Source organism: Ipomoea triloba, chromosome 7 (assembly GCF_003576645.1).
Source record: "Ipomoea triloba cultivar NCNSP0323 chromosome 7, ASM357664v1".
In the NCBI taxonomy this organism is placed as follows: Eukaryota; Viridiplantae; Streptophyta; class Magnoliopsida; order Solanales; family Convolvulaceae; genus Ipomoea; species Ipomoea triloba.
Window position 1 is genome coordinate 758,138 of NC_044922.1, and position 25,180 is coordinate 783,317.

The window sequence follows — 25,180 nt, forward strand, 5'->3', positions numbered from 1 at the left end:
TATATATATATATATATATATATATATATATATATATATATATATATATATATATATATATATATATATATATGCATGTATTTGGTAACCTAAAGGTTCCAAGTTGATTGTACTCCTGGTGGTAGTGACCTATTAGTTTTCTGTGTGAGTCAGAGCGGGATTTTAGTGCGTGCAAGATGTGCAACAGCACATGGGTCCAAAATTTTGGGGGCCCCTAGTCCAGCCCTGGCCCAATAGTTAGTATATGTATATTTGCTCAAAATTAGATTTTCATGACTGATCTAAATTCTACTAAGTATTATTCAAAAAAAAATTCTCCTCCGTCATATTCATGCGAATAACTTTTTTTTTCCATTCACCGTTTATTTATACTTTGATAGGGCCTCACTTATTTACCAGCACAGTGCCACATAAATAAAAAAAAATGGACCCTGATTTGAGGTAGTTTAGTTATGAAAAATTTAGATTGGTTTATCTTATTATAGTCCTTTACTGGCTAGGGTCACATGGTGAGGTGATCAGCTATAGAAAATATAGGTTGGTTTACCTCTTGTATGTGCTCCTTTGTCAGCTAGGCCGCATGTGAGGTTTACTCGTGCACACCCATATAATTGCGGGTTTCCCAGTCATCCAAATTAAAACAGAATAATTTCTCTACCTCTCTATATATAGTACAATGAGTGTATATATGCATGTATTTATAAAAATGCATTATGCATGGATTCTTGATTGCAGATGTATTTGATGGATTCATGGACGGAAAGAGGTCTGGTTTTAATGCCAATCTCTGTGAAGACACCAAGGGATTATTGAACTTGTATGAATCATCTTTTCTGTCAATGGAAGGTGAAACAAGTTTGGAATTGGCTAGAGATTTCTCTGCCAAGCATCTCAAACATTCATTGAAGCTGCCATTACATTGGAGGATGCCGAGGTTGGAGGCCAGAGGTTTCATTGATTCATATGACAAAGGAAAAACAACCTCAAATGCCATCCTTTTGGAGTTGGCTAAGCTAGACTTCAACATTGTTCAAGCTGTGCATTTGGAGGACTTAAGATTCGTATCAAGGTACACACCAAATAAATTATTCTGTGGATCCGGATCCTTGCAAGGTGGACCCTGGTCCATGTTATAACAATTCTATACATTATGTTGTGACTTATTTAAAGTCAAGCTAGTGTTGGGCCTTATTCATTAATATAAGCATTTTTCGATGTAGGTGGTGGAAGAACTCGTATATTACAGAAAGGTTACCATTCGTGAGAGATAGAGTGGTCGAGAACTTCTTTTGGACAGTAGGATCAAACCCCAACCCTAAGTATGTAAACTGCAGAAGAACGCTGGCAAAGCTCAATTGTTTAATTTGCACGGTTGATGATATATATGATGTTTATGGTACCTTGGATGAATTGCAGCTCTTCACTGATACCATTGAAAGGTAACTATTATTAGCTTATTGAAGTCATTGCCTTTAGTAACACGAGATATAAATAGAAAAAAATGAAAAATTAAAAAATGGACCGAACTTGTTTATTGGTCATTCACGTCGTCATATATTTGTTTTTCATTTTTCAATTTTCCATTTCTTCAGTTTTCTATTTCTGGTCTATTTCTCCAAATTTGAAGAATTAATTAAATGAATTCTCCAAATTCTATAAAAATGATGAATTCTTCCTCATTTTATGGTTGTTCTTATATGACATCATTTGATTATTGTTTCAGATGGGATGATGCAACAAAAGTAGAACATCTCCCGGACTACATGAGGTTATGCTATTTGGCACTCAACAACTTCGTCAACGAAGTTGCATACGATATTCATAAAGAACATGGCATCTTTATCTTGCATCATCTCAGAAAATCGGTATACTAAAAAATCATTATATTAATTTTGTTATGATAAATAAATAAATTAATTAATATTTGAATAAAGGTCAAATTAGCCACTGAATTATACACAAAAATACAATTAAGTCATACAATTTAAAGTAAACCCCTGAACAAGCCAAAGTCTTGCAATTGGGTCAAAAGTGACCAATTCACCAGGTTAACAAGTGATAGTTAACCTTTAATAAATTATTTTATTTATGTATTTTATTAATTTTAAATATTGAAAAAGTTTTAAAAAACCTAACGCACTTCATCCCCAACTGGCTACTGGTGGGAGACAAAGTGCAAACTTCATCTCTAGTTGGTGACAAAGTGCAAACTTCGATTAACTTGGAGAACCAGTCACTTTTGACCTAATTACATGATTATATTTTAGCTTGTTTAAAGAGTTAATTGTATCTTTTTAGTTGGATGACTCAATTACATTTTTACTTATAGCTTAATGGCTAATTTGACCATCATTTCTTAATATTATAACATCCATATTTTTTGATTGTATATATGATCAGTGGGCAGATATATGCAAATCATACTTACAAGAGGCAAAGTGGTACCACAGTGGATACACCCCAACCTATCAAGAATACATAGAAAATGCATGGATTTCAATAAGCTGTCCTGTAATATTAGTGCATGCTTTTGCCTTTGTCAATAACCCTGCGGAGGATGCTGCTGCCCTTCATTGCTTGACAGATTATCATCAAATAATCCGTCTGTCATCTATGATCCTTCGCCTTGCAAATGATAAAGGAACCTCACCTGTAAGTATAAATCTGTTAGTTGGTTTTGGTACAATAAAAGATGAGATAATGGAGATGTTATTTGGTGAGGAAAAGGGATATAAGAGATCAAGAACAAATAATGAATAAACAAAGAAGAGAGCCTACGACCACGAGAGTATATGAGATTTTTATTAATTGTGATGATAAAACATTTAGGTTGCAAATAGAGAACCCTTATGTACATTTAAAAATGACCCCTATACTGTACCAGCGTTCCCGCACCCCAACCCACCTAGTGAACCCAGTTCGAGATATAAAACATCCCGAGGTTACAAATAGACCACCCTAAACATACGCTTACAAAATTACCCCTGTTGGCCCTGTACCACACTAGTGCCTCCACAACCCCAACCCGCTCAGTGAACCTGGTTCGGGTTATAACCACTGGTACGGGTGTTGTTGCACCACTATGCTCCAATCCTTTTATAAAAGAAAAAATTAATTGTGATGATAAAACATTTAAGATTACTGATAGACAATCTAACGTTATATTTACAAAATTACCCCTCTACCGTACCAGCACCACCGACACCAACCCATCTAGTAAACCTAGTTCAGGTTCAAATCATAGAAACATGTGTTGTCGCTCTACTACGCTGTAAAACCTGTCATGTTCCAATAACATATAAAACATATAAAAAATATCATTCATTTCTTTCTCTAATTAAGTTTTGTTTTGTTTTTTAATTCTATTCATTTTTTTTAAAAAATATTTTAGGATGAGATGAAAAGAGGTGATGTCCCAAAAGCAATACAATGTTACATGGGTGAGGCTAAAGCTTCTGTCAACGACGCTCGTGGTTTCATTGATTTGGAGATGAATGATATATGGAAGAAAATGAATAAAGTTCTACTTGAAGGTGGTAGCCCTTTTTCCGGAACATTCATTGAAGTTGCGATGAACATTGCCAGAATGGCTCAATGCATGTATCAACATGGAGATGGGCATGGCATCAAGAACTTAGAGACTCAGACTCGTATCCAAACTCTACTCTTTGAGCCTATTCCCCTAATTAATAATATAATATAGCCATGAAAATGTGGCTTCTTAATTGTTGAGAAATTATAGTTATAATAAGGGTGAGTCTCCACTCTCCAGTATGTGACGATGTTGGATTAAGATAAAAATGTATTACTTATGTTGAAAAATGTAATAAAAATTAATAATATATTGTTTGTTACTTATAATTTATTTAAGCTGCATTTGGAGGACTTGAGATTCGTATCAAGGTACACATTATGTTGTGACTTATTTAGAGTCCAGCTAGTGTCGGGCCTTATTGAATATATGTAAGCATTAATTGATTAAATTGACCTAGGTGACTCGTATAAAATAACCCAATAATTAAAGAACAAGGATAATACGGTAAATGATAAATAATAAGACAAGGAATAGATGTCACAGAAATAAATCTTGTATTAAAGATTAGATAATAAAGATGATGATGTCTTAATAAGACGACTACACTAGTATTTTTACTAAGAGTAGTAAGAGCTTCCTAATCGTTCCCCAAAAAGGAAAAGTTAGTTGTAACAACTTGAATCGCGCCCGGCCTTGTGGCCGGGCCCCCGCCTGGTACCGTCGACCGACACCTTGGGCTGGGGCCCAGGTCAAGCATGGGGCTCAATCCGAGCCCCAGGCTGAGGCCTATGTCAAGGCCTTGGGCCAAGGCCCAAGCTGAGGCCTAGGTTGAGCTCGGGGTTTGGCCTAAGCGGCTAGGGATCAAACATGGGGCTCTACCTCGGGGCCCTGGGTCCAAACAAACCCATCTTACTTTACTCCATCGGGTCAGTTTGTTCCGAGTCCATCTCCAATATATCCATCAAGCATGTTTTGACGTAGGTGGTGGAAGAACTCGTATATTATAAAAAGGTTAACATTCATGAGGGATAGGGTGGTCGAGAACTTTTTCTGGACAATAGGATTGAACCCCAACCCTATGTAAACTTCATAAGAATGGGGGCAAAGCTGAATTTTTTGATTTGCACAATTGATGATATATATGCTGTTTATGGTACTTTGAATGAATTACAGCTCTTCATTGATACTATTGAAGGGTAACTATTAACTTATGAAAGTCTTTGGGATTAGTAACGGAAAAATAAGTAGAAATTTTAAAAAATGGACCAAACTTGTTTATTGATTATTTATATCATATATTTGTTTTTAAATTTCCTATTTTTCATTCCACCCGTATTTTCTCTAATCTTTCATTTTTCTATTAAAAAAAAAGAAAAAGAGAGAGAGAGAGATAGATCTACGGTATGTTCATCCGTATCTTTCTCTATTTCCCAAATAATTTAGAGAATTAGTTAAATGAATTCTCCAAATTTTATAAAAGTGAAGAATTGTTCCTCGTTTTTCAATTTGGAAAAATAGTGTTTAAATAATTTTAATTTTTTAATGGTTGTTTTTATTCATTTGAATATTGTTTCAGATCTTGACAAGTTGACTTTTTTAATACTAAATGTGCATTTTGTAAAACTAAATGTGCAAACATGAATAATTCTTAAAAGTGCAGATTTAGTGTTCAAGTTTGCATAGTAAAAGTAATAATTACGAAAATATCACTTATAAAATCTAATATAATTTGATCATTCAGATGTTTCCAGGTATATGACTTAGATTGATTCTAATTAGTTTTCTCCTAAAGACTTGTTCTTAGTTTTGATATATTACCTTTGCAGGTTAGTCTAGATTAATCCTAAGTTTCTAGAACTTTTGCTCAAAAGTTATTATCACCTTTAATTAATTTTTTAAGTTTCCTACATGTTTTTAGTAGGTATCAAACCTCCACCATGCTGCTGGAGCAAGACTTCTAATGTGACATTTGAACTATTTGAGTTAAGTCACTGCCCGTGGGGCATGGCAGAAATATTTATTCCCTATACTTAAACTCGATATCTTATAAATGCTTGCAACGTTGGCATGATCATAATTTTGTTCTGGTTCTGAACTGTTGGTTCACAGTTTCAAAAAATGAGAAATCGGAACCAGAACCTTTGAAGGTTCATGTTTTTGTTTTGGTTTGAACCGCTAGTTCGAATTAGATTTTTTTTTTATAAATTATATTTTTTTTTATTTTTAAATAGTCCAAATTCAATACTTTAAAAAAAAATTCATTTTGAAATTTTTTAAAAATGGTTATGACATATATTTAAATTTTAAAATTAAACTAAAAATAAAAATAATTTTGGAAATGCACCTAATTTTATCTATTTGGAACATGAACCGATCAGTTCCCTCTTTTATTAAATCGGAACCGAGACCTTTTGGGTTCCGATTCAATTTTTACCGTGCCTAATTTAATTTGCTTGGAAATATCTCCCTGGTTATCCTATTGCTACATCATGGAGTTTAAGTGAAAGAGTAAAGATTGTGAGTGAATATTAAATAGTAGAATTTGATGTAATTTTAGAGACAAATTTGTTCGGTTGGAAAATGGGATATTTTAGTCATTTATGACTACTCCCATCCCTACGGATCCAAGCATTTCAAGGTGACTCAACCTTGTCACATCAAATTTTTTATTATGATTTACACAACACTATGTACTATATAGACCATAGTCCACACAATAATTTGCAGTCCACATAGCAATTGGCCAAGAAATAGGTTGTTTGGTTGGTCCATTTAGCGATTGGCCGGGAGATTAGGCCAGGGCTTCTTCCGATGGGTCGTCAACCCATAGTTTAATTGGTAATGGTATCTCAATAAAAGCTGGAAAGTGGGCAACCCTAAACTCACAATTCTCCATAACTATTTATATAAAGGGAACAAATGAAAGGGAAAACATATTTATATATACGTATCAGCTTAAGATTTTACTAATTTTACTAAGATTTAGTTTTTATCTTATTAAAATTTCAAGTTGCAGGTACCAGGCTTTTCAACTGCCTTTTCTAAAGTTTATTATTTATTTATTTATCGGTTTGAACTTGAACCGATTAGTTTCCAATTTTATCAAATCGGAACATTTTAAGTTTTGATTTGAACCATCCCCTAATCATCTCAATTGCTATATTATAGAATTTAAGTGAAAGAGTAAAGATTGCGAGTTCATATAATAGAATTTTTTGTATTCTTATGGACCAGACAAATTTCCCCTTGTTGCCACTTTAGTCAGAAATGAATTCTTGATTTGATCTAGTTCCCTGGTGTGCTTCACTGTAATTCTAGTACATTGGCGCAGTCCACCTTCAAAAACAAATCTAAATAATTACACTTAATTACACTTATATGTTACTTTACTTTTACTTGTTATTATACTTTTATGAGTTGTCCTCTAATATTAGTTCACGAGTTTTTCTATGCCAACCCAGTGGAGGAGGCTGCCCTGCGTCTTGCAAATGATAAAGGCACCACACCGTATGTATAAATTCTTTTTTATTTTTTATTTGTTTTTGGAATGATAAGAAACCACCAGCACTATTCGAGGGCATAATAGATAAACCCTTATATTATATAATAGCCATCAAATCACATTAGAGGTAACAACTCAGTGTGTTGGACTCAAACAAAATTAGAGGGCACTGACAATATATAATTGAACACCCTTTATAATTTTTTTTTGATGACGAAGAAAATCTACAGTTACTATATGAGGGTGTACACAAGATAAATAGCTTGACCACCATTCTGGTTTCGGTTCTCGAACAGGTAGTTCTAGTTTGAACCACCTGTTCTAACCAGATTTTTTTAAAATAAAAAAATTTTCTATGTTATATTTCAAAATGATCCAAATTCAACAATTAATTTTTTTCATCTACCATTTTAGAAAATGATTATATCAAATATTTAAATTTTAATGTCAAACCTAAACAGATTAAAAAAAAAAAAAATTTTGATGTGTATTGTATTATCTGCATGCATGCAAAGTTTATACGGTTGTTCGTGTTGGTCCAATAGCTGTTGGGAGAGCTTCTTCTGGTTGGTCCATTTAGTGGGTGGTTGATTTGGTATGTGTGTAGTGAGATTTTTTTTTTTTTTCTTTTTTGGTTTGGGAAATGGGATGTTTTACTCATTTTGCCGGTTGGCCTGGAGATAAGAGCTTCGGCCAACAGTAATTTTCCTTCCCGTTGATCGATTTAGGGCTTGGGATAGCTTCTGCAGATTGGTTCATTTATAGGTGGTGGTTGAGTGGCGGCAACCCATAGTTTAATTGGTATCTCAATAAAAGATGGCAAGTGGCAACCCAAAACTCACAATCCTCCATAACTATTCACTGACAAATTAAAGGGGAAAACAACAAGTGTCGTTATTGCGAATGTGCTCTCCCATGCGGTTGTGCGGCTGCTTGGAACATTGGATGTGCCCGAATCGACAGTTAAAAGTTAATAAAAATAGAAAAAATTTACTGTTACAATACCTGTTCGTAAGTATTTTCTCAACTTACTTAAGCACAAAGAGTCAATAATATTGCCTCTATTGATGCTCAAACCTACCCCTTCCATATAAAAGTGCAACCGAGTGCCACTAAACCACAAGGTTTTGACAATCTACACAAGTTTAAATGAAAAGAACAATGACATATATATATATAAATTTGTTCAAATGTGACCACGCCTTCCCGTGCGGTCGGTGCGGTTCGCACCACTCAATATTAGAAAACGCACCACAATGAAAATACACAAAAACATTAAAAAAAAAAAAAACACACCACACCCACAAAATAATGCACCACAACTCACCTGCCCCTAATGGTGCATTTGCTAACAGTGTGTGGTGTATATTTGCATACTTAGTGGTGTGTTTTTTGGTGATGCATACCTTTTTTTTAAAAAAAAAAAACTAAACCAACTTCATTTAATTCAAATCCGAATAGAGAACGTTACAAATAAAGTCTGGAGGGTACAAGCTCCACTCCTTACAATCAGTCAAAGAAACAGACTCCCGGGCAAGTGAGTGGGCAATCTGGTGATGCATACCTAATGATGCATATTTGTATGGTGCATTTTCTAAAATTGAGTGGTGTATATTTGTATACATAGTGGTGCGCCTGACCGCACGTAAGGTGCGGCCACCCCTGATTATATATATATATATATACACGTATGTATCAGCTTAAGATTTTACTAATTAAAAAATAATTTGATATATTGTCTGCACTTGCATGCTACCTTCTTCTCACCATTCATAAATCACATGTATCCTTGGGTATGTAGAAGGATTTACTTTTACATTAATCAAAGCCTGCATGGTATCCTTGGGTATGTAGAAGCATTTACTTTTACATTAATCAAAGCCTGCATGCATGCATAAATTAAAGCAGTCAATATAATGTCCGACACAATTCAAAACATGAGAGCCTGCCTATCCTATGATGTTTCTGTTAATGAACACTGTATTGTCTGCATGCAAAGCTTTTTTCGGTTAGTCCATTTAGTGGTTGGGAGAGCTTCTTCCATTGGTCACTAGTGATCCATATGCTGATTACTTTATCTCCATGTTGTTAGAGCAAGACTTTTCATTATTAAAATTTTAAATTTTAGTTATATAAAAATATTTAAACTTTAAGTTAAACTAAAAAAAAAAAAATTGGACTTATATTTAATTTTACTAAGATTAAGTTCTTATCTTATCAAAATTTCAAATTGCAGGTACCAGGCTTTTCAACCGCCTTTTCTAAAGTTTATTTTTTTTTATTTTTTTTTTTGATTTTCTAAAGTTTATTTATTTATCGATTTGAACTTAATTGAATCGATCAGTTTCCAATTTTATCAAATCATAACATTTTAAGTTTCGATTTGAACCATCCCCTAATAATTCCTATTGTTACATTATAGAATTTAAGTAAAAGAGTAAAGATTGTGAATTTAAGTGAAAGAGTAAAGATTGTGAATTTAAGTGAAAGAGTAAAGATTGTGAATTCATATAATTGTGAATTTAAGTGAAAGAGTAAAGATTGTGAATTTAATAGAATTTTCTGTATTCTTACAGGCCAGACAAATTTGTTCTTTTGGGAACTGGGATATTTTAGCCATTTATAGCATAGTGACTACGACTACTCGTCTACTCCCACCCCTGCGAATTCAAGCATTTCAAGGTGATACAACGTTGCCACATCAATATTTTAAACTGTGAATAGTACTTTGAAGATTAAAGAATTTAGAAGCATTGCAAATATTATTCACGTCATTTTGTTTTTTTTTTTTTTTTCCTTTTTACACCAATTTATGTACTTTTCACATTTTAATACTACGTAATAAACTAGTTACCAGTTATCACACGCAATGTGTTAGGTCTGTTCATAGCTACTTTCTCAACCAATGGTGTATTTAGTAATCGTAAAATGACTTTCGGAAAATATTTTTCGAGTTTTCGGTGTTTGGCAACGTCCGGAAATGCAGTCAACGGAAAACGTTTTCCGTTGACCAAGGAAAATCAGTTCCTTTTTTCTGGAAAATGACTTACGGATTTTTTTTCCGTAAGTCATTTTTCGGAATCGCCAAAATGACTGTTCTGCATGTTATTGACCAAAACCAACCCATATCCTATATCACCCATGACCGAAAATGGACCAAGAGGTAGGAAACCGACGGAAGTCGTCGGAAACCAACGGACACAGTACAGGTTTCCGGCGAAAACCTGTTGTTTTACGTTTTTTTTTTATTTATTATTTTTGAGTTTTTAATTATATTTTTAATAAATAATAATATTATAATTTGTTTATATTTTAAATAAAATGACACAAACACCAGAATACATTTTACTGACTTCCAAACGGACCCCAAATGAAGCACAAAGAGTAATATTGTCTCCACTAAGACTCGAACCCAGCCCCTCCCATGTGGGGAAGGGGGGGGGGCAACCGAATTCCACTAGACCACAAGGTCTTTGGTCACTAGATAGTACTCTAAGCGTAGTTTTTGCAACACAAAACCTTATTAATTGGCATGATCCATGTTTACTCTTGTTGCCACTTTCGTCATAAATGAATTCTTGATTTGATCTAGTCCCCTGATGTGCTTCACTGCAATTTTAGTACATTGGCACAGTCCACCTTCAAAAACATATCTAAATAATCCTTCCCAAAAAGACAACGATAATAGGTAGATTTTCTTATATGTGTTGAATATATTATATATACTGTAAATTAGGTGTATCGTTTCATCAATGCCCAATGCGTGATTCTAATTAATTGACCAAAGTTCATGTTAAATTTTATATTGTATTTTTTTAATACATTCTAGCATATTATTCATAGTATATGTTTTAATAATTATGTCAATTTTGATTAATTGGGATGAAGTTCGAAGAATAATAAATAGTTAACAAATCAATGCCTAAGACTTTTTCTTATGAAAATCAATGAGTAAGTTAAAAGAATAATAAATAGTTAATATAATATTCCGTTACTAAAGTTTACACTAATGGAATACAAAGATATTTAGAAAAAAAGCAAATGATATAATAGAAGGTAAAATAGAAAAAAAATAAAAAAACACTAAAATCAAAATAATATGAACAATTCATTTCAATAAACAATTACAACAATATTTTTAGATGCCGTTAGGGGTTAACTTTATTCGCTCTTATTAGGTTTGTAGATTAAAATATTATTATTATATTATTATACTTTGATAATGAGTATAGAAATTAAGATAGAAAATATAGAAATTAAGAAAAAAATAAATATCGGATTATGACGGTAGGCCTTTAAAATATAGACAATTTCAAGGATAGATAGTATAGATATTTTCCAGCATGCATGTTAGCCTTCAATCATATAGATCAAGATAATAAAGTGCACAATTTACATAAGGTTCATTTATTTATTTATTTATTTGCATTGAAGTCTCATTATTTAATATACTATTAAGTAATGAAAATTCAATACACAAATAATAACAATTTATTATATTAAAAATGAATATTTATTCATTCATATTGCAATAGACCATATATGTTACAAAGTATAATTTACCGCTATCCTTTTTGTAGGCTAAGTTGCAATATAATCATTATGTATATATGTTTTAAATTGATGGATTGCAAAATATCAAAGACAAAGTGGGCTTGGGAATTTGACATCGTGTGTGTGTCTATATATATATATATATATATATATATATATATATATATATATATATTTGCATGGGTGAGTACTACTGACTCTGTTACAATATAGTATCTGTTCATAACCCACTCTTATCATCTATGTAGAAGTGTAAATCGGGACACCGGGTGCCACTAGACTACACAAGGTCTTTGGCAGTATCATTTTAATTATGTACACCTCAGTTTCATTTGACAATATCACTCCGTTAATAATGGTAACTTAGGCATTTGTTTACTGCACACAAAAAGCCCCTCACTGTTGTTGGTGAGGCTTGATCCTGGTCTTTCTTCCCAAACTTCACCCATGTGACCAACTGAGCTGCTGGGTATGCGGGCTTAACTGGTATCTCTATAAAAGCTGGCAAGTCGCAACCCAAAAGTCACAATCCTCCATAACTATATATTCAGTGACAAATTGAAGGGGAAACAAGTAGTCTTATTCAATGGCTTCAATTGCGAATGTGCTTCCTTCATTTACACACAAACTCCCTTTCCGTCCAAGATCTCATAACTCTTCTTTTCGTATGTCTTATCAGACCACCACAACAACTACAAGAAAATCTGCAAATTATCCCCCTCCCACATGGGATTTCAATTTCATTCAAACACTCAACACTAATTCTTATGCTGTAAGCAATTCTTTTTTTTTTTGAGCTTTATTACATTGTAGTATGTGCATAACTATTTTCTAGGTAACATTATTAATGATTGCAGGGTGAGAAGTTTGTTACGCGGCGCGATGAGTTGAAGGAGGAAGTGAAAGATTTGCTGAACAATGGAGAGATTAAAGAAGCAGAGAAAATAGAGATGATTGATCAGTTGCAGAAGCTTGATTGTTCATACCATTTTGAGGACGAAATCAATGCAGCTTTGATGGATATCTATACCAAGAAGAGTAGTAACAATTTCAAGTCATCAGAAGAGAAGGACCTGTATTCCACAGCTCTTGAGTTTAGAGTTCTCAGACAAAATGGTTTTGATATTTCTCCAGGTTATAATATAATAATATAGTTTCTCTCTTTCTTTCTCTCTGTATATATAGAGGTTCAAATGAAAACCTTTATTAACATGTGAATCTGTGTACCGTTGCTGACACCCAGTAGTGATTTTCACTTTAATTATCCGACCCTATATAGGGTCAAGTTCAAGTGTGGACAATGCTTCTCATGCTGTCGCGTGATCATGCATTATTAGGTCCACATAAATACACCATAAAGTGTTCAAAAATACACCAGGTGTGATGCTTTTTGATGCATTGGTGCCTGTTTCTGAACACTGTGTGGTATATTTAATGCTAGCTTTTGCCCAACAATTCTATATATATATATACACACACATACATATATACACATACACACACATTATGAGTTGTTTAACATGTGTGCAGAGGTATTTGAGGGTTTCATGGATGGGAAGAGGCTTAGTTTTAATGCCAATCTTGGTGAAGATACTAAGGGATTGCTGAACTTATATGAAGCATCTTTTCTATCAAAGGAAGAAGATACCATTTTGGAATTGGCTAGAGATTTCTCTGCCAAGCATCTCAAACAGGTGATCAACGGTGACCAAAATCTCAATGACCCCAAACTATTGCCACATGTGCAACGCGCCCTAGACATCCCATTGCACTGGAGGGCGCCCAGGTTGGAATCTAGATTCCTCATTGATTCCTTCGACCTAGGAAAAACATCTTCCAATGATTCCACCCTTTTGGACTTGGCTAAACTAGACTTCAACATTGCTCAAGCTGTGTATCTTGAGGATTTGAGATCCGTGTCCAGGCAAGTCATCACCATATACATATTATTGTATTTTAATTTGTAATGATCGATATTTTTTCTTCTTCTTGTCCCAAATACTATCTATTGAACGATTGAGCTAAGCCCGTGCGAGCTCTAATGATTCTTCAAACAGGTGGTGGAAGGATTCGTGCATTACTGAAAAGTTGGAATTCGTAAGGGATAAAGTGGTGGAGAATTTCATATGGGCGTTGTCAAAGACCAGCAGTCCAAAGTATTCACACTGCAGAAGAGTAGTGACCAAGATCGACGTTCTTCTTTGCACGGTTGATGATTTATATGATATTTATGGTACTTTAGATGAATTGCAACTCTTCACCGAAACCATTGAAAGGTAACTTTTTATGTAACGATCATTTCATGTATTATTGACGTAAAACTAATCATTACGATATACATATTATATAACATTTTTACTGTTTCAGATGGGACGATATAACACAAGTTGGGCATCTCCCAGAAAAGATGCAGTTCTGTTACTTTGCAGTCCACAACTTTGCTAATGAAGTAGCATATGATATTCTTAAAGAACATAATGTCAATATTTTACCTTACCTACGAAGAGAGGTATTCCTTTTTTTTTTTTTTTTTTTTTTTTTTTTTTTTTTCTTTTTTTCTCTTCTTTATTTTCCAAATATCATTAATTGATACTACAATGTACAGTACACTATATGTGTGTGTGTGTGTTTTGAATTTTTAAGGGGAAGGTTCAGGTAAGAGTAAACTCTCAACTAAAAAAGTAAAATATATAATAAATCATACATCTATTCGGGATTGTAGATAGATCAACAGTTTTGAAAGTTGCTGAAAATAAAGGAATGTAAGGGATGGGAGTTGATTTTATAAATATATTGTAAACTTAAAAAAGTTATAATAATTATAAAATTGATTGCATATTTTTTTATTATTATTAAACTCATCAATTTGAATCTTGATTGGCTACTGGGATCAACATTTACTTTTTATAGAAAAATCATGTTCTCATTTAATTTTGCGGTTTTGAATGCATGAGTAGTGGGTGGCCCTTTGCAAATCACACTTACAAGAAGCAAAATGGGCCCACAGTGGAGTGACCCCACCCTATGAAGACTACATTGAAAATGCTTGGGTGTCAATAGGGTGTAATCTAGCATTAATGCATGCTTTTGTCCATGTCAACCACCCATTGAAGGAGAGTGACCTACAATGCAACACAAAGTACCATGAAATAGTTCGCTTGTCATCTATCCTCCTCCGCCTTCCAAATGATAAAGGAACTTCAAGTGTACGTATAAACTCTTTACTTATTTATTTTGAGTTAAAGAGTGAAACTTATAGTTATTACTGTATGCATTGTGCTGTCCATATCATCCAATCAATTGATTGCTCTCATTGAGAGTCGAACATTACTCACTACTGTATATACTATAATGTTGCCCATACTCGAGTCAATTGACTGCTTCCCGTAGGGAGTTGAACAATAGTCACTATTGTATGCACGCCCATACCCGAGTCAATTGACTGCTTCCACTGGGAGTCGAACATTAGTCACTTTTGTATGCACAGTGTTTGAACATTAGTCTATTGTATGCACTCATTAGTCATACCAGCTAATTGACTCCTCTCGGTAGGAGTATGCACTGTGTTGTCCATAGTCAATTGACTGCTCTTCCTACTGGGAGTCAAACATTAGTCACTACAGTATGCAAGTTACTATTGTATAGGGCTCACATTGGGAGTCTGAGCATTAGTCACTAATGTTTGCATTGTGTTGCCCATACCGGCCACAAAGAGTCGATTGACTGCTCCTGTTGGGAGTCCAACATTAGTCACTACTATATGGCCCATACCAGCCACAAAGAGTCAATAGCGGTCCCACTAAGACTCTCATGACTTCCTAACTATTTAAGAGAGGGTCTTACTGATATATATAACCATATTTCTTTATTTTTCTTTGATTTCAGTATGAGATGAAAAGGGGTGATGTACCAAAAGCAATACAATGTTACGCAAATGAGCATAAAGTCTCTTGCGAAGAAGCTCGTGATTTCGTTGATGGTCATATCAATGAAACATGGAACAAAATCAATAAATTTCTATTTGATGACACTTTCACTAAAACATTCGTTCAAGTTACCATGAATATCGGGAGAGTAGCTCTGTGCATGTATCAACATGGAGATGGGCATAGCTTCAAGAACTTAGAGACTAATCGTCGTATCCAGGCTGCTTTGTTTGATCCAATTCCTCTAATAATATAGCCATGAAAATGTATGTTTGAGGAATTAAATCATTCAATTTAATGTTGTATGGTTGGTACTTCTATGGGTAGGCTGCCCTGCATTTCTTGAATAATAATTCGTCTGTCGTCATATCTATTATCCTTCGTCTTGCAAATGATATAGGCACCTCACTGTATGTATAAATTCTTTTTTATTTTTTGTTTGTTTTTGGAATGATAGGGAAACAACCAGCACTATTCGAGGGCATAATAGATAAACCCTTATCTTGTATATTAGCCTTATTAGGCATCAAATCACATGAGAGGTAAAAACTCGGTGTGATGGACTCAAACGAAATTAAAGGGTACTGGTAATAATGGAACACCCTTCATAAAAAAAATAGTGACGAAGTAAATATGTAGCTATTATATAAGGGTGTACACGAGATAAATAGCTTGACCACTGTTCTGGTTCTGAGAATGGCCAAATTGGAAGCGGAGCCTTATATAAAGGAAGGTTCCGGTTTCAGTTGGCCGTTCTAGTTTAAACCACCCTTTCTGATCTAACCGGATTTAAAAAAAATAATAATAAGAAAATAATTTTGAACTTGAACTTAATTTTACCAAGATTAATTAAGTTTCATACTTATCTTATTATTATCAAACTATAATCAACATTGCATATATTAATTTTTTAAACTACATGTCCAATTAATTGTGAAAAAAGTGGGATTGGCATGCAGGATTGCAAAAAGGTGGCCAGGTCATGGTGGCTGGAGTATTTTTCAAGCTTACTGTTTTTTGCTGTTTTTAGAATGTTAGGCTTAAATGCGTTTTATAATTGTCCTTCTTAATATGTTGATTATTTAAAACCACACGTTTTTGTTTCCCATTCTATGAAATTATTCTTTTCTCATTTGTATAGTGCTGCTGCAATCATCCACCCCCATCTTGTAGCTAATCAATCTGCACTTTGCCTTGCCAACGTTGAAAAGCAAAATTAACATAATTTTTTTTTAAAATTTTCCGGTTATTGTGTAGATTTCTTGTTTCTCTCCATTTTCAAGCATTAAGAACTTTGTAGGAGTGATCCACCTACAGCCGAGAGGTCGTAGGTTCAAACCTCAAACTCCTGGGTTTGAGCCGGTCAGCTATGGGTAACCTAGGCTTATTATTTACCTCATTGTGGTCCTTTGCCGGTTAGAGTCACGGGGCAAGGAAAACAACATCGTTAAAACAAGAACTTTGTAATTTTGGATCTCCGAGAATTAATAATTTAATAGATAAGTTTTGAGTTAATTCGATTTCTGATCCTAGATTTATAGGCAACATTCCACTTTTAGTCATTTTTTTTAGAATATCTTCATTTGGTCCTAGTATTATCGTAGCATGATCAATTTTAGTCCTCCAGTAACAAAATCGTTGAAATATCGTTAAATATAAAGGCATTTTAGTCTTTTTTATATAAAGTATGTTGAACCGCTATATTTTTATGTTTATTTTTTTTGAAAATATTCATAATCGAATACCGAAATATTCTTGTATTTAACATTATTTAAACTGATTTGTTGATAAAGGACAAAAAATAGTCATGCCACAATAATACTATGACCAAAAGTGGATGTTCTAATAAAAATGACTAAAATGGATTATCACATATAAATCTAGGACCGAAAATGGAATTAACTCGATAAATTTTTATCTGAACTTCATCTCTTTCAATTACTTTTCATTTATGGTTTCAATTATTTCTTTAATATATTGTATCTGATCTATTGTGATATTATGAGTGGCTAAGTGTTTTAAGCGACTTAGATTTGGTTATGCCTATTTGATTTGTATTTTATAAAGGAAATTGGTTGGGTGTTCTATCAACCCAGCATATTTAGATCGATCGGTCTAACATCTAAAATGGTTGTTTTAGCTTGTTTTTAGCTCTATTTTACATCATCTCCTAACATTACAAGAAGCATCTCTCGTATAGCAATATATAATACTATATATACTATAATTTGATATAATCCTAACAGTGTTTTTCTTTCTTGTGAGAAAAGGGGTTATTTCAATCAGTTACAGAACTATGACAGGTGGATTGAGAGCAATAATTGTTGTATTATATTAATTATGGTGGATTGAGAGCAATAATTGTGTATTATATTAATTATTAATTTCCAATATGTAGACTTTTTGTGACTTGATGACCTGCATCTACTTTAAATTTCGACCACATAATCATGCAATTGAGAGAATTGTTGTATTATATTAACTATTAATTTCCAATATGTAGACTTTTTGTGACTTGACCTGCATATAATTAATTATATTCTTTAGCCACACGATTCTTGTTTTTTTTTTTTGGTATTATTGATTCTATGTAGTATATGTTCATAGCTACTTTTTCAACCAAATAAAGCACAAAGAGCCAATATCGTATCCATTGAGGCTCGAATCCACTCTCTCCCATGTGGGGGTGCAACCGAGTGCTACTAGACTATAAGATCTTTGGTCACACGATTCTAAGTTATTGGTTTGCCTAATATGCCAAGGTGCACTTAATATCATTCTTTTTAAAGCGGATTGTGCCACTGCCCGCCTATGCGGTATAAGTATATATTTTAAACTATAATATATCAATTCGTAATTTAGCATTATATTTTAGCATTTAAACATATATATTATACTCATCTCAAATGGCATTTCTGTAGTTCTCCTTGAGAGAATGTCACATGATTGAGTTCCGGTGGTGGGGTGTTGACTCTTTGAGTTGCAACAGATAAAGAAATTATAGAACAAATACTACATACCTTGTAATAGAGTCAATAATATTAAAAAAGTACTAAGTTATGTAATAATTTATCATTTCTATTAACATGAGCCTTTAGATTTATCCTTCCTTTTAGGATCCACTGATGGATCATAAATAAGGTTATTTTCAATCTCAACAGTAACATGTCATAAAATAAAGTAAACCACCACTAAGGCGGGGTTGAATTGGGAAGGGGTGAGTCACGAATTTGGAAAATGACAAACCGGAAACGGAATCTTTGAAGGTTCCTGTTCTACCTTGAACCACCAGTTCAAATTGAATTTTTATTTAAAGTGTTTTCATTCTGAAATTTTTAAAAATAGTTGTATCAAATATTTAAACTTTAAATTTAAATTTTAAAAAATTTAGACCTGCACTTAATTTTACCAATATTGTTTAGTTATTAAAATTTCAAATTGGAGGTAGCGGGATTTTTAGCATTTTCTAAAATTTTATTTATTTATTTATTTATCTATCTATTTTTCGGTTTGAACCTAAAAGGATAGATAGTAGAGATATTTTTCAGCATGGTAGCCTTATATCATTATACCGTGGATCATGATACATCTTATAAGATAGACAACTGATACAAGGTTCATTTTTTTATATATTAAAGATTCAATTTTTATGTTTTTTTTTTTTGCACATTCAAGTCTCATTATTTGATATACTACCAAATAATAAATGTTCAGTATACAAAAAAATTTATTATATTTAAAATGAATATTTATTCACAATTCATATTGCAAGGTAGACCATGTTACATAGTATAATTTGCCGCTAGCCTTTTTGTTGGCTAAGTTGCAATCATTATGTTCTAAATTGATGGATTGCATAATTTCAAAGACAAAGTGGGCATTGGCACTTGACATCATTAGTCTTGCATTGATTAAATGAGAACAGAGTCCTCTTGTAAAAAGTGAGGAATGATCTTAGCCCGCCTATTAAGATTTATCAATGGTTATGATTTTAGTAATAAAAAAAAATACAAGGTCAATATTATAATTATTAAAAAAAATAGAGCGGGGTTCATTTATAATTTTTACAAATGTAGAAATATATAGTGGGGTCAATTTTATTCATTTTTAGTAATGCATTTTTCAGTATAAGTATTAGATTTTCATATTGATCAAATCTGTCTCACTAATAAGGATTGTGAAATAGTATATATATGATTTCTCTATAAAAGGTGGCAACCCAAAACTCACAATCGTCCCTAATTATTCAGTGACAAAGGAAACAAATTAAAGGGGAAAACAAGGGAAGAAATTTTGCTATTCAATGGCTGCAATTGTCAATGTGCTTTCTACTTCTACACACAAACTTCCTCCCTCTCCAAGTTCTCATAACTCTTCCTTCCGCATGTGTTATCACACCACCACAACAACAACAAGAAGATCTGGAAACTATGGCCCTTCCACATGGGATTTCACTTACATTCAATCACTCAACACTAATTCTTATACTGTAAGCAATTTTATATATATATATATATAGATTTCTTATCAGGTGAGAAGCAACTGCAAACTTGTGAAGGATTACACTGCAATTACGCAATTACTATATGATTGCACTGCTACGGCTCCTGAACATGCCTGGGGGACATTGATCAGGGTGCGGTGCAATCATGTAGTAACTGTAGTGTAATCCTTCAGAAGTTCGCAGTTCGCAGGTTAAGATTGGTTCTCACCAGATTATGGATATATATATATATATATATATATATATATATATATATATATATATATATATATATATTTATATTTATCTATTTATTTATTTATTTATACTGATCAGTTTTACAATTCCATCCTTAATTCCTTGTCTATTCACTACTCCTTATATTTATAGTTAAATTTCAGGTAACATTCTTAAATTAATTACCATCAGCTTCCATATGAAGCAAATTAAGTTTTGTTGCAAAAACGATTGCAGGGTGAGAGGTTTGTTACGCGGCGCGACGTGTTGAAGGAGAAAGTGAAAGATATGCTGAACAATGGAGAGATGAAAGAAGCAGAGAAAATAGAGATGATTGATGATCTGCAGAAGCTTGACTGTGCTTACCATTTTGAGGACGAAATCATGGCAGCTTTGATGGATATCTATACCAAGAAGAGTAGTAACAATTACAAGTCATTAGAAGAGAAGGACCTGAATGCCACAGCTCTTGAGTTTAGAGTTCTCAGACAAAATGGCTTTAATGTTTCTCCAGGTGATAATATTATAATATAAATTTTTTATATATGTTTGCATATATATATATATATTATATATATATATAGGCTAAAGTTCATTCCAGTGAGACCATCTCTTCTTGTGAGTGCATTAGACCCTTGCAAATTTCGTTATCAAATCGTCGCAGGAAGAAAAATAGCGACGGATATTTAATTTAGCGACGAAAATATTCATCGCTAAATTTAGCGACAGAATAAAATTTCGTCGCAGAGCTTTAGTGACGGACTAATTCCGTCGCTAATCAATTTAGTGATGATTTTCCCCTTTCTAGCGATGGAAATTTATGTCGCTATTTTTGCTTCTTTTTTTTTNTTTTTTTTAACTGTTCTAGTGAGACCATCTATTCTTATGAGTCCATGACACCTTTCATGAACGCACACAATAATACACACAAATAACTTCATGGTAGATTGTGTGTATTCATATTGAACAAATTGCACGCAATCTAATTTTTGTGCATTCGCGTAGTAGATTGTATGCATTAATGAAGAATCTCACAGATTTACAGGACGAGGTGATCAATGTCTAGAAATAGTTTTCAGGTTCTCACAAAAGCATAGATTCTCACCAGAACCAAACTCTATATATATATATATATATATATACTCATAACATTATGATGACCTCTTTAATTTATGCAGAGATATTTGACCCTTTAATGCTTTCACCCAACAATTCTCTATATATGTATGTATGTATATACATATATAACATTATGAATTTTTTAACATTTCCATGCAGAGGTATTTGATGGTTTCATGGATGGAAAAAGGCTTGGTTTTGATGCCAATCTTTGTGATGATACCAAGGGATTGCTGAACTTATATGAAGCATCTTTTCTATCAAAGGAAGGTGATACAACTTTGGAATTGGCTAGAGATTTCTCTGCCAAGCATCTCAAACAAGTCAACCGTGACCAAAATGTCAATGACCCAACACTATTGCCGCTGGTGCAACGTGCCTTAGACCTCCCATTGCACTGGAGGGTGCCCAGGATGGATTCTAGGTTTTTCATTGATTCCTACGACCTAGGAAAAACAACCTCGAAAAATTCCCTCCTTTTGGAGTTTGCTAAACTAGATTTCAACATTTCTCAAGCTGTGTATCTAGAGGATTTGAGATTCGTGTCCAGGCAAGTCACCATATATATATATACACGGCTGGAAATCATCGTTTTTCCGACTATCCAAAAATGGTCACAAAAAGTGACTTTTTTTTTTTTTTTTTTCATTTTTCCACTGTTGTCTTATTGTGTTTTGTAATGATTCCTTAATCAGGTGGTGGAATGATTCACGTATTATTGAAAAGATGGGATTCGTGAGGGATAGAGTGGTGGAGAATTTCATATGGGCGCTCGCAAAGACCAGCAGCCCAAAGTATTCGCACTGCAGAAGAGTAGTGGCTAAGCTCGACGCTATTCTTTGCATGGTTGATGATATATACGATATTTATGGTACTCTAGATGAATTGCAGCTCTTCACCGATGCCATAGAAAGGTAACTATATATATTAATTGATGATTCTTTTTATATATGTAACTATCAATATTTCAGGTCTTATAAGATTAAATAATAATCTTTACTATTTCAGATGGGACGATATAACACAAGTTGGACATTTCCCAGAGTACATGCAGTTGTGTTACTTTGCACTCCACAACTTTGTTAACGAAGTAGCATATGATATTTTTAAAGAACATAATGTCCTTATTTTACCTTATCTACGAAAAGAGGTATATATTCCTTTTTTATTCTTCTTTATTTTCCACATATCATTAATTGATACTACAACACTATAAATATTTGTGTGTGTTTTGAATTTTGAATGGGGAAGGTTCAAGTTTGAATACACTCCTAAGTAAAAAGTGAGAACTTATATGCTCCATCAATTTGAGATTGTAGATAGATCATCAACAGTTTGAAAGTTGCTGAAAATAAAGAAATAAAGGGTTGGGTTTATTTTATAAATATTATAAACTTGAAAATTTATACTCCATCCGTCCTATTTTATATGTCTGGTTCGGTTAACGAGGCTTAACTGGAGTTATTTTTAATTCAATTTTTTATAATATTAAGTGTAGTATTAATATACAAAATTTATATATTTAGAAACTACACTAAAAGTACTATTAAACACAAAAAATCAAATTTAAAAACAAGTAAAAAATGATAAAGAAAATAAACAAAGAAAAAAGAGCCTGTTTGACCAAATGAATAGTAGGTATGACAAATAAAATAGGACAAAGGGAGTAACAATTATAAAATTGATCACGTATTTTTTTTATTACAAAAATCGTCAACTTAAATCTTTATTGGCTACTAGACTTTATTTTATATAAAAAATAATGTTCTCATTTAATTTTGCCCATTTTGAATGCATGAGTAGTGGTTGGGCCTTTGCAAAGGACACTTACAAGAAGCAAAATGGTACCACAGTGGACACACCCCAACCTACGAAGAGTACATTGAAAATGCTTGGAGGTCAATAGGGGTTAATCTAGTATTACTGCATGCTTTTATCCACGTCAACAACCCATTGAAGGAGAGTGGCATACAATGCCTCACAAAGTACCATGAAATAGTTCGCTTGTCATCTCTCCTCCTCCGCCTTCCAAATGATAAAGGAACTTCAATTGTACGTATAAACCCTTTATTTATTTATTTTAGGTTACGAGCCGAATTTGTAGTTATTACTGTGTGCACGCCTATACTAGCCAATAGACTGCTTTCACAGAAAATTGAATTTGAAACTTTATGGTTATAAAAATGAAACCAATAATCTAAATAACTTAACTCGAGAGAGATCAGATGAGGGAGGAGGGGGGGGGGGGGGGGGGGGAAGGGGGGNCCCACCCCACCGCCACCATTTTATACACACACAAACGCATAGACTCATGATTAAATGAGTCCAATATTTTTCATGAGTCGCTGTGGACAGATCTAGGCCATTGATCTCAAACATTTAATGGCCCAAATCTGTCCACATGAATTCATGGGAAATGGTGGACTCACCTGAACAATGGCCCATATCTAAAAACATATTAAGTGTGAATGATGGTTATACCCTTCATTTATGTCCGTTTTTTCCGTTAAGTTTTTTTGTACATTATGCTATAAAAGTTGTACTTTACAATATATTAGACAAACATACCCCTACCGTTATAACTTCCGTTATCTTTTCCACTGTTGTTACCATGCATATGCATTCACTATATATTTTCTTATTTTCTTCAATAACAATAATATATATACCCATTATATATTAGAGTTATATGTTAGTTATTTTCTAAAATATATATATATAATTTATAGAAATATTTCACATTATTATTATTATTTACAATAATTTAAATATCTAAAATCTAAATAAATTTAAAATTTTAATATAAAATATTAATATTGGGCACCTATTTTTTGCGCATCGCACATAAGAAAAACTAGTATATATATATATAATTGAATATTGAGATGGCTTGGTTGGTAATAAGTATTTTGTGATTTTAGGAGGTTTAAGAAATTGTGACAAATAAATGAAAATTAAGGATATATATAATGTGACAAAATTAAAAGATAAAGTTAATCGTGATAATGTCACAATAGTCCATGAGTAAAAGTGAAATTTAATTTGTTATATGTTTTTATAAATGACTGACATTACCCAGTGACCCCAATTTAGAGATACACCAATATAAATTTGTTGGGCAGCGCTTCGAAGAGTCAAGTCCAGCATCCTGCCATCAAAATTATAGCTTCTGGCATAGTGTAAACAATTTATCATGAGAATTGGTACTAAAGCCATGTTGTGTTGGGAGGGGATTGTTGGGCTGACTATGATAAACGCTTGATCTGACAAAATTAATTACTACTATAACCATATATATTTCTTTATTTTTCTTTGATTTCAGTATGAGCTGAAAAGGGGTGATGTACCAAAAGCACTTCAATGTTATGCAAATGAGGCTAAAGTCTCTCTCGATGATGCTCGTGATTTCGTTGATTCTCATATCAATGAAACATGGAATAAAATTAATAAATGTCTGCTTGAAGATGACACTTTCACTAAAACATTCGTTCAAGTTGCAATGAATGTTGGCAGAGTATCTCTGTGCATGTATCAATATGGAGATGGGCATGGAATTAAGAACTTAGAGACTCAAAATCGTATCCAGGCTGCATTGTTTGAACCAATTCCTCTAATTATATAGCCATATGAAAATGTTTGTGGAACATCAATGAAAATGTTTGTGGAATGGATTATTGTTGTTGTGGAGAAATTGAATCATCGTATTTAATGTCGTATGGTTGGTACTGTTAGGACTCTTGTTCTCCTAGTAGTATACTTCTTCCTTGTATATATTTATCTCATTGTATCCTTGTCAAGTGAATGTTCTATTATGTTACTCCTAA

At 33.1% G+C, this 25,180-nt stretch overlaps 3 protein-coding genes across 3 annotated transcripts in view; all 3 read left to right on the plus strand.

The window, feature by feature from the left end:
• Nucleotides 1–3,854, plus strand: part of LOC116025768 (terpene synthase 10-like) — a 5,589-nt gene extending 1,735 nt beyond the window's left edge. Inside the window, exons 3-7 of the mRNA XM_031267102.1 lie at nucleotides 736–1,069; nucleotides 1,221–1,439; nucleotides 1,724–1,865; nucleotides 2,401–2,652; nucleotides 3,392–3,854. Coding sequence (XP_031122962.1) covers nucleotides 736–1,069; nucleotides 1,221–1,439; nucleotides 1,724–1,865; nucleotides 2,401–2,652; nucleotides 3,392–3,703 — 1,259 coding nt within the window. The 3' untranslated portion in view covers nucleotides 3,704–3,854. The remainder of the gene's footprint in view (nucleotides 1–735; nucleotides 1,070–1,220; nucleotides 1,440–1,723; nucleotides 1,866–2,400; nucleotides 2,653–3,391) is intronic.
• An 8,323-nt stretch (nucleotides 3,855–12,177) lies between these two features.
• LOC116025377 (terpene synthase 10-like) lies at nucleotides 12,178–15,890 on the plus strand. Its single transcript, XM_031266595.1, has 7 exons — nucleotides 12,178–12,363; nucleotides 12,449–12,725; nucleotides 13,122–13,515; nucleotides 13,649–13,867; nucleotides 13,959–14,100; nucleotides 14,549–14,797; nucleotides 15,477–15,890. The coding sequence occupies exons 1-7, from the start codon at nucleotides 12,178–12,180 to the stop codon at nucleotides 15,771–15,773; spliced, it is 1,764 nt and encodes a 587-aa protein (XP_031122455.1). The 3' UTR covers nucleotides 15,774–15,890.
• Nucleotides 15,891–19,764: 3,874 nt separating this feature from the next.
• On the plus strand, nucleotides 19,765–25,180 carry LOC116026159 (terpene synthase 10-like). The gene is made up of 7 exons (XM_031267620.1): nucleotides 19,765–20,006; nucleotides 20,475–20,751; nucleotides 21,516–21,906; nucleotides 22,052–22,270; nucleotides 22,365–22,506; nucleotides 23,160–23,408; nucleotides 24,679–25,180. Exons 1-7 carry the CDS (start codon nucleotides 19,821–19,823, stop codon nucleotides 24,976–24,978), a joined length of 1,764 nt encoding a protein of 587 aa, XP_031123480.1. The 5' UTR covers nucleotides 19,765–19,820; the 3' UTR covers nucleotides 24,979–25,180.